Here is an 11,271-nt window from a genome sequence, read left to right on the forward strand (position 1 = left end):
GCATCTCTCTTCTTCATTCTCTCTTCTTTTTTTTTAACATTTCTTCCGCTTTAAGTATTCAACGCTTGTGGGCTTAACAGATTGACTAATTAATCTTCGGTTGATATGAAACAGATGATGTATCTATGATGGACAAACCGCACTGGAAAACTGATGAAAATACCATAAACTTCGTCAGCAGGACGAATAACAGGGGAGGGAATAACCTTTTCAGTGTCATAGGTATCAGTGAAAGTGGGTTTCCTCCCATTGACCTCTCATATTACCAACTCTCTCTCTCTCTCTCTCTCTCTCTCTCTCTCTCTCTCTCTCACACACACACACACACACACACACACACACACACACACACACACACACACACACTCATTGACCACACAGACAGAGGCATACACAACGTGGCAGTGACTCAGACACTCACCGCACTGCCACAGTCACACCTTTCCCGTTCCCCTCTCTCAGTCCTGCTGTCCTCTCCCCACAGCCACCACTCACGGCCCCTCCACTTTTTTGCGTCAAATTTCACACCCAGTAGAAATTGGTAAAAATGACTACTACTACTACTACTACTAGACATACACTTGTTTACTGATTACATATAAAACTTACTTGTAGATACATTTTTTTAAATGAATATAAAATCTTACACATCTGTCCTTTCTTTTTTCCCCTTTTTTTTAAATTGGAATGAATATATATATATATATATATATATATATATATATATATATATATATCTTTTTCTTTTCTTTTTTTAACAGTCAACGTGCCAGACGGGTAAATGACTGAGCCTGACATGTCTGTACCTCCTTTCGTTGTATTGTGTTTTACAAAGGACTCTAGTTCTATCCTATATGGGGGAAAAAAAACAGTTGTGCTTCAGTCAAGTCTTCAAACGTAACAAGAAGATTGTTCAACCAGTCCTTTCAGTTTGCAGGATACCATACCTGATGCTCAGTGTGGACCGGCCATGGCAAACCGCGGGAATGCCCGAGTGGTCAGCTCCCACTGATTTTGGAACGTGTGCACGGTCACTGGTGTCATTTTTGCTTACAAGTCCGGCCATTACAATGTAATGTCAATTCAGTCGATTACTTAATATTTTTCAGTCTCTCCTCCCCCCCCCCCCCACCCACCACCCCCAGCAGTCTAATATCATCATCTTAGATGAACAGACTATAAATAAATAAACGAAACGAAATCCTCCCCCCCCCCCCAGCCCCCAAACCTCCGCGTTCATGCATTCTCACCGCTGTTCCCCTAATGTCATTATTATTATTATTTTTTAAACTTTTTCTCAACAACCGTGACATAAAAATATCCGCCCAAAGCAGGTAAGTGGATGCAGTTCTTCGCCAATTTCAACTGAACAGTATAAGTTTAAAGAGTAGATAATTAATAGAAAGATAGATGAATAGACAAATGTATAAATGAATAAACTGTAAACGGTTGAGTGACCTGAACAAATGAATAAACAATGGATGGGTAAACAAACAATCCAACGAATATGTAAACAAATAAAAAGCTTCTTGTAAGATTGCTAATTACCTCTGCATTTTGACACAATATGCAGACTGTCTTGCCAAGGGGTGTCAGTTCTGTACCTATGAGAGTTAACCAATTTCAACCACCTTTCGGAATTCTTAATAATGGCAATCCCCATCAGCAAAACTGTATCTATAAGACATGTACATCGTTTTAAAGTATGGGGGTTGATAGGCGTTTGTTGTTTTTAGATGGCAATCAAATGTACTTTATGAATCATTTTTATGTTGTCAATTTTTATGTTTCACACTAACTACAGGTGCACAGGCAATCATTATAGAGAAACTAAAGTAATGATAAGGGAGGCTACAACGTCTAATTCAAAGCGATGCGGTAGTGCAGTTTCCTCCCGTTGACCAGTTGAAGGCGCTTTTTACATTATCAGGTTGGCTTGTGTTCAGGCAGTGTGTGTGTGTGTGTGTGTGTGTGTGTGTGTGTGTGTGTGTGTGTGTGTACGTGCTGGCAATTCAATATTCCCTGCCCACACTGAAATAAACGACAATCACGCGTACTGAGTTCATCTTCTGAACCTCTCTCTCTCTCTCTCTCTCTCTCTCTCTCTCTCTCTCTCTCTCTCTCTCTCTCTCTCTCTCTCTCTCTCTCCCTCTCTCCCTCTCTCTCTCTCTCTCTCTCTCTCTCTCTCTCTCTCTCTCTCTCTCGAGGTGTGTGCAACTGAGCGGAGCAAAACTAATGCTGCACGTGTTAACATTTGAACACAGGGACCAGGTTTGATTTTGTGCAAACTGTTTCTGGTTTTTGGTGTGTTAGTAATAAACCTTTGTTCATTTTGTCATTCATTCATTCATTCATTCATTATGCCCATGGCTCCTGCTCCTTGTTCATGTTGTACGGGAATATTAATGGCTTGTTGTCTGAATTAAGAGACAGACACTTTTTGTCTTACATTCGTTCTTTTGACAATTTGTTTGGTTGAAACGTTAATGGAGAATTTCCAGTCCGATTTATTTACTGATGTTATTTGTGTTTTCATAAAACTGCAGTTAAGTTTTTTGAACATGGTCGATCTTCAGGTGGCTTTGTCTATCTTATCAAGAAAGCATTCGCCCCTTATATTCGTCGTATTGATAATGAATATGCTAATGTTTTGATGTTTATGATTGATAAAGCAATGCTGGACACTTTGAAAGATATATTGTATGTGTGTGTATGTTCCACCTGCCCCACCTAAAGGGTCACATTTTTATTCATATTTTGATGTTGACAGTGGCATTAATTTATTGGAAGAATGTTTATCAGACTGTTTACTTAATTTCATTGATGTTTATAGTGTTATTTCTGGTGATTTGAATTGCAGAACTTTCAACATTACTCCTGATGATAACTATTGACGATAATAGTCTTAATGCATTACACAGAAGTCACCCAGTCAGTGTTAATAGGAATTCTCAAGATAAATGTTTAAAGAATTATGGAAAAAAAACTTACTAAACTTGTGTACCACATTTGGATTATCGATACTGAATGGAGCGTGTAATGGCGACCGTCAAAGATGCTGCACATTCATAACTGATTCTGGCAGCAGTGTGAATGGTTATTTTCTCATGTCACATGACTTGTTTGCTTCCTGGCCGGTCTTCACGCTGTCACCTTAATGTTAAGGACAGATATATATATATATATATATATATATATATATATATATATATATATATATATATTCAGGTATTTTGTTTTCCACTGAACTTAGTTTTACCTCAGCATGTGTTACCTGACGAGCAAAGCAAAGAATGCTGCGTTATGTATAATGCGAAAACTGCGTACTTTGAATAATAATAGTTTCTCTTTATTTCTAAACTTGTTTGATTCTCAGGTCCAGCCTATTGCACAGTATGGGGCTGAACTTTGGGGCCTTGATGATGCTGCACGTGACTGTGAGAAGGTTCATCTGTTTGCAATGAAAAAAGTGTTAGGGGTTGAATTGAAAACACCAAATGACCTCATTTATGGAGAAACTAATAGATACCCAATTCATATTAATTCTGTATTGAGTTGCATTCGTTACTGGATTGAATGAACAAGGATGAATGAATGCAGGTTACCACGGAAAGTTTATACAATGTTAATTGACTTGGATGCAAAAAGTAAAAGAAATTGGGTTTCAAAAGTTCGTTGTAAGTTGTATCAGTTTGGTTTTGGTTTTGTATGGGAAAACCAAGGTGTGCAAGATGTCAAATTATTTTTGTGTGACCTTAAAGATAGACTGATTGTGTGCAGATGGTAAGGGTGGAATTTCCATGTTAATAATAGTGATAGGTTTTGCATACATAGGACATTTTGTACTGTTCGTGATGCCAAGACTTACCAGTGTATGAACTTAGACAGACACTTGAAATTTATTATGACAAGATTTCGTTTTGGTATTTCAAGAAATTTCTCAGCATTACTATCGTTACAGGAAACATTCTGCAATTGATTTAAAGTGTCCGTTGAGCAAAAGTGGAAATGAAGATGAGCTGCATTTTGTTTTATGTTGTCCTGCTTTGAGAGTACGATATATCCCACCTACTTTTTATAGATATCCTAATCAATTTCGTATATGTCTACTTCTCGCATCTGACAAAGAAAGCGTCATAAGGAATGTGTCAATATACTTGTACAAGGCATTGCATTTCAGATCTGTTGCACCTTCATTATGTTGTGGGTTTTTTTTCAATGACTGTGCTTGTTTGTGTATTGTGTGTTGTGTGTTTCATGTTGTCCTGCTTTAACTAGTTTGAGAGCACGATATATCCCACCTACATTTCAGATCAGTTACAGCTTCATTATGTTGGGAATCTGAATATCTGTGTGTGTGTGTGTGTGTGTGTGTGTGTGTGTGTGTGTGTGTGTGTGTGCGCGCGCGCTCTGGCAATTCAATAGTCCCTTCATGAGGGGCAATGGCCTTTATATAAATAAAACATCAATCTCTCTCTCTCTCTTTTTCAACAATGCAAAACCCCTGCTCAAATCGAAGAGAATGACAATCACGAGCTGAGTTCAGCTTCTGGATCTCTGTGTGTGTGTGTGTGTGTGTGTGTGTGTGTTGTGTGTGTGTGTGTGTGTGTGTGTGTGTGTGTGTGTGTGTGTGTGTGTGTGTGTGTGTGTGGTGTGTGGTGTGTGTGTGTGTGTGTGTGTTGTGTGTGGTGTGTGTGTGTGTGTGTGTGTGTGTGTGTGTGTGTGTGTGTGGTGTGTGTGTGTGTGTGTGGTGTGTGTGTGTTGTGTGGTGTATGGTGTGTGTGTGTGTGTGTGTGTGTGTGTGTGTGTGTGTGTGTGTGTGTGTGTGTGTGTGTGTGTGTGTGTGTGTGTGTGTGTGTGTGTGTGTGCACTGGCAATTCACTATTCCCTGCCCACGTTAAAATAAAGACAATCACGTGCTGAAGTCATCTTCTGAACCTCTCTATGTGACTCTGTCTCTGTCTGTCCCTGTGTGTGTGTGTGTGTGTGTGTGTGTGTGTGTGTGTGTGTGTGTTAACAGCTATGCAATGGCCCATGCTCATATAGAAATAAACGAGAATCACGTGGTGGTTTCAGCTCAGCTCTGGTTGGAAGTTGAAAAGAATGGAACACATACATTTTGATCGTTGTAGGACTACTCAAACCTTTGACACACCAAGCTTGTCCTTGTTGGTATCACCACCACCACCACCACCATCATCATCACTATCATTATCATTATTGATACTATTGTTGTTGTTGTTGTTGTTATATCTAAAGAAAGGTCACACAAGGAATTCAATTAACATTGGTGGATAACTTGACTTCGACCTTTGTTACAGCCGATAAGTTAAAGGAAGATAGAGTACCATACATTAGCGTTCAAAATGAAGCATTCGTGTGATGGAACTGAGCAGTCAAACCAAGCATGAAGCAGTTGTAGTTCTTCGGGGTAACTGAACAAAAGACAAGGGCTGGAACCCTTTGTCCACAAGGCTTGTTTTTTCTTCACTGACATCTCTCAATATTGATAAAAAACAAAAACAACAACAATAACAAAAAAACCGTGATGACAGTGCGGAAGGTAAGTACAATATTATCATCTTTCCAGGTGAACTTGGCAATTGTTCCAAGTCAGTGGGAAAGATATTTCCATGCTCATTTGTTTCTGAAACAAATCTCAAGTGTTCTTTAAATTTTTTTAAAAATCAAGTTGTTAGTGATACATTCGTAATTTTGGTTGTGTGTGTGTGTGTGTGCGTGCGTCTATGCGTGCGTATATGCGTTTGTGTGTGTGTGTGCGTTGCGTTTGTATGTATATACGTTATGTTTATTGCATACGTTCATGCAAATGTGTGTATGTTGGCTGATCATTAATCTAACGCTTATTTCTGTGTGTGTCAGTGTTTGGCGATGTTAACATGCAGAAACAGACGGACAGCCAGAGGCAGAGAGACGAAAGGTCAAACAGTGAGGCGCGCGCGCACGCACACACACACACACACACACACACACACACACACACACACACACTGCATTTCATTTATATCTTCTTCTTTTTTTTATTCAATCAATAATGGTAGTATCAAAACAGTGTAACAAATCTCTCCAAATCCTAAAAAAGTCAACTCCCGTATCTATATGATCAAAGCTACAAGAATAAAAACAAATCTGTACAAAACAACGCTCATCAAATGCCCACGCACTCACGCACCTCACACAATCATCTTTCTCTGATTGACAAATCGACGTGCTTCACTCAATATGAATTCAATGTAATCAATAGAATAACACTTGTGGTTCCATACCCTCCGACTTGCTGTATAGTAATCGATGCAGCCAATTGAACCACCAATTCACAATCTTTCACAATGCATCACAAATGAACACTTTCGACTTTGCTGATGAACAAATTGCTGCATAAAAGCATTTGCTTGACTGTTTTTTTTACAAAATCAGATCAAATAACCATACAGGCAAAAACTTTAAAAAAAACAACAACAAAAAACAAACAAACGAACAAAAAACACACCAAAAAAAACCCAGAAAAGGTAAGTGTACACACATTTTGTTTTTTGTCAAAAAAGCAAACAGTTTAATAACAATGGAACGCTTAGAACGTTTATATATATATATATATATATATATATATATATATATATATATATAGACTCAAGGCAAACCCAAATAAACACTCAGAAAAAAAACTGACGGTGTGTAGAATTCGGTTTTAAGAATAAGACACCCGAGAGGAATGTTGAAGAAAAAAATACAGACTCAAGGCAAACCCAAATAAACATTCAGAAAAAAATGAAGGTGTGTAGAATGCTGTTATAAGAATAAGACACCCGAGAGGAATGTTGAAGAAGTAACCATCACTTTTGCATAGCGTTTTTTAAAAAAAAAAAATGTTTATCCAATGGAGAAAGAACGGAATGCTCAAGAAATGTTTGTGTCCGTGTCAATAATAAGACCGATTGGATATGTTTGTCAAATGCAAAACCATTATATAAAATTCTGGAATCAACAGACTAAATCCACACACACACACACACACACACACACGTGAAGAAACTGAATAAAGAGGATGAAGGCTGGGAACGCTACATTCCTCTACACCAATACACAACACACATACACACAAATGTGCACGCGCATTTGTGGAACTGGCAGAAGCACTGCCCTTATAAAATGAAGACTCTTAAAAAAAGGGTAGAAAGTAAAGAAGTCAAATATCTGCATCAAATGACTTCCGCATGTGTCATGAGTTAACACTGATGAACTTGGACTTGAGCTTCAAGTGTAAAACACATCGTTGGTGTATATGGCTTTTTGATTACATAACTGAACACACAAATAGCACTCATGTTTTTTGGTTATCATAACAGACTTTATACTAAGCTGAACACAAAGTGGTTATAAAGAATCTTCGTTAAATGCATAGGTTTTCTGTATTATAAAAAAAAAAGAAAAAAAAAGGAGACGAAGAAAAACGCATGACAAGTAAACACGCGTGCGCGCACCATACACAGACGGGGTAGAGAAGGGTGGAGAGATGGAGGGGAGGGGAGGGGGGTTATGGTGGGGGAAAATAGTGAGGGAGAGAGGGGCAAGCGGGAGGAAGGGGGTGGGGGGTGGGGGGTGACTCCATCCATACATGTACTGAGGAATAAAGCGAATACATATTATACTGAGAACACACCATGGTATGTTGCTGCCAAAGATGGGTAAACGGGTACCTGGGTACGGACAATGACTGGCACGTTTCATCTGTACCTCAGGTGTAGGAACAGGGCAGTCACACGACTAGAAAATCATTGGTGCAGCTCAACACACAATTCCCATGTTCCCTCCACCCACCCCACCCCACCCACCGCTTAGCACACAGGCAATTCAAGAAATAGTTCTTAATAATAACAATAATGATCATCATCATCATCAGTATCATCACGATGATGACGGTGATAATGATGATAATTATGATCTCTTTCTCTTTTTTTTTTTTTTTTTTACATCATCGTAAAATTGTAAATTAAAAAAAAAAAAAAATGTTAAGAAGAGAATACGCAATTTTTCCCCCCAATATTTGTCCGTTTTACAAATGCTTGTTCGTTTAAGTACAAAACTAAATTAGAAGCCGGTTTACCACTGCTCGTTGGTTAAGTACAAAGCTGAATAGAAACCGAAACAAAACTAGCAAAAACAAACTCAGTGTTGGGGGAGAGGGAGGGGGGGGGGCAATACCAACAAATAAAAAACACAAGAACAGGGAAAAAAAACACGTTCCTATTCTTATTCCTTTTTCAATATTATTATCATTATTCTAAATATTGATCATACATATATATATGTCACGACTACACAACCAATTAAAAAATGTACAACATCTCAAGCTGCGCATTTCTTGTGGAAGTTGCCACGTGTATAATCGCACAAAATGGACGTATTGAACACAAGCGGTGGCATAAATTAAAGGACCATAAAATGGAATTGAAAAACCAAGAAAAATGAATGAACACAGTGTACAAATTTGTGGTGGTGTAAATTAAATGCACGAGGAACACAAATTCACTGCACCGAAAACAAGGCGAACATGTTGTTGTGTTAGTCATGTACAAATCATAAATAAGTGTGAAGTGAACACCATCATAATTATTATGCGTTAAGCAATCGACTTACACACACGGCTATACAGACAATAATTTAAATAAACATTGAACCAAATCCAAATGGAAAACATTAGAACTTTTCTTTTAAGTTAAAAATAAACGGAACATAAAAAAGACAATTAAAGCGACATTCCTGCTTACACAACTTTGCAACTGATGCTAAGAAATACATACATCCTTCAAATATAAATTAGATAACGCTGCTGTTTTACGTTGTGAACAAAAAATGTCATGTAAAGGCACTGTTAATTTGCGCGCGCGCGCGCACACACACACACAAAATAAAAGGAGAGAGAGAGAGAGGGAGGGAGAGAGAGGAGGGGGTATAGTGGAAGAAACGGACATTTCCAAACACGGAGAGACAGATTGACATCTCAGAAAGACGGACAGGCAGGCCGCATACTTCGACAAAACATTTTTTTTTAACGTAACATTTATCTACATTTCTTGAATGATAACAAGCTCTCAACTATCACAACAGCTTATTTCTCCTATTATTAATATTGTCCCCATTGTTTGCTAAGAACAGCTAAACCACCAACAATGGGGAAGTAACTATCCCCACCTCCTGAAACAGGAGCCGCATTGTCAAGGCAGACAGTTCTCAGAAACAGCTGACTGACATGAATGAATAAATTGACCATAAGTCTTCATCGCTGTCAACTGCTCCCAAAATATCGTCGTCGTCGTCGTTGTTGTTGTTTTACTCTGTATAGTTGTTGTTTTTTTGTTGTTGTTTTTTTCCGTCAGTTGAATAACAAGGAAGACATCACAGGGTATCGCGCAATACATCTCAGGTCCTGCTGGTTAGTATCACTTTATGAATAGCAAACAAGGTATGAACACTTCCTAGTAAAGTTAACATGCTAGCTGACCCCCCCCCCCCCCCCCCCCCCGGGAGCTATTCTACACTTTGTTTATCCGGTTCTGATTCGAAAATTACTAGTTTCAATGCTGCGTTGAGAACGCAATAGATCCTTCCGTCTTTTTTTTTTTTTTTTGGGGGGGGGGGGGGGGGGGGGGGGTATAGGTGTCTTCTTTTTCTTCTCCTTAACGAGTCAGCGACAACAGGCTTGCCACTTGAAGTGATGGCTGAATTAGAGGCCCCGTATCGTTCAGCCGTCAGCTGGCACGTTTCACAGGGTCAAGCACAGCGTCAAGTGCACAGCCAATCGCAGTCACAGGTGAAAGGGCCGTAGTAACTCTCTCCCCCTCCCTCTCTACGTGTGCACTTATCACGCTGTGCAATCTGGTTGAAAGCTTCCTAAACAGAGCGCATGTCACTTCTGGAGAGGTTTTCTGTCCGCCACCCCACCTATACCACCCAACCAAACTCTTCACACACACACACACACACACACTCTCTGTTATGAGCCTTCCACCATGTGACGAGTCTAACCCTAGTCCAAGGATGGTAACTCATAAAAATTGTGACCAAAATAGTTCGTGCCTCTGAAATTCCCAGTATAATTATAAAACTTTGAGCGCGTGCGTGTGCGTTTATCTATCTATCTATCTATATATGTGTGTGTGTGTGTTTCAGTTTGTCCCCTCTCATGGAAGACCCAAACCAACAGGAAGCGAAACGTACGTACGTCATCTTCAGTCATATATATATATATATATATATATATATATATATATATATATATATATATCATATATATATATATATCCAACTCTCATATATATCATATATATATATATCCAACTCTCATATATATATATATATATATATATATATATATATATATATATATATGTATTTCCAGCTCTCACATATACGTCGTCAGCCAAGTCAGAGTTCAAGTAATACGTCGTCTTCAGTGTCTCCAACCCAGAGTTTAAGTAGAACCGGTCCTCTGCCGTATGCGCAATATTCTGTATGCCTTCCACATCTCCTCTTGTTTACAACGTGAGCCGACCACAAAGGTCACACTAGCCTTGTCAAGTGTCTTCAAAATGCCATGTACATAATTATCATCTTGAACGTATCTGATTCTAAGTTTAAGACCAAGGCCACATAAATAAATCATTCTTTAATTATCTCTCGACTATACAATGGATGGAATCAAAGAAATTCCGTCTAGTGTTCTTTCATGTAGATATCCCAAACAGTACACACATCCCTGTCAACAAGCACAACCCATTCTGTTTTAAGGACAAAACAAAGCATAAACAATCAAAGTCAAACCATCACTCAATCACTTCTTTATCAACAAAGCACAGCAACAAAGTTAAGTATTTATAACCACCACATTATTCTTCACATGTACAGGAATATATCATGTATGTATAACTCCAGAATTATGTACACGTATATACCATCAGGGTTGTAGAATTCAGTGTTTTTTTGTTGTTTTTTTCACAATCATTTGAATTAAAAAAAATATAGATAGATATCGATATGTATGAATAAAAATAACATACCAAATTATCACTTAAATGACTTCACTCCAAAAAAACGTAACATGATGTTGTGCTGCCAATATTTTACGCTCTCTCTCTCTCTCTCTCTGTCTCTGTCTCTCTCATGCAGTCAGTCTCTCCGGTGGGAGGTCAAAGGTGGAGGTCGCACTGTAGGCCAACAAATCCACTCCTTCGTCCGTGTCGCCTGCAACAG

General features: G+C 38.7%; 1 protein-coding gene across 1 annotated transcript in view; it reads right to left on the reverse strand.

The window, feature by feature from the left end:
- Positions 1-10,422: 10,422 nt before the first annotated feature.
- Positions 10,423-11,271, reverse strand: part of LOC143298087 (uncharacterized) — a 14,210-nt gene continuing 13,361 nt past the window's right edge. Inside the window, exon 2 of the mRNA XM_076610769.1 lies at positions 10,423-11,262. Coding sequence (XP_076466884.1) covers positions 11,180-11,262 — 83 coding nt within the window. The 3' untranslated portion in view covers positions 10,423-11,179. The remainder of the gene's footprint in view (positions 11,263-11,271) is intronic.

Source organism: Babylonia areolata, chromosome 23 (assembly GCF_041734735.1).
Source record: "Babylonia areolata isolate BAREFJ2019XMU chromosome 23, ASM4173473v1, whole genome shotgun sequence".
Lineage (NCBI taxonomy): Eukaryota > Metazoa > Mollusca > Gastropoda > Neogastropoda > Buccinidae > Babylonia > Babylonia areolata.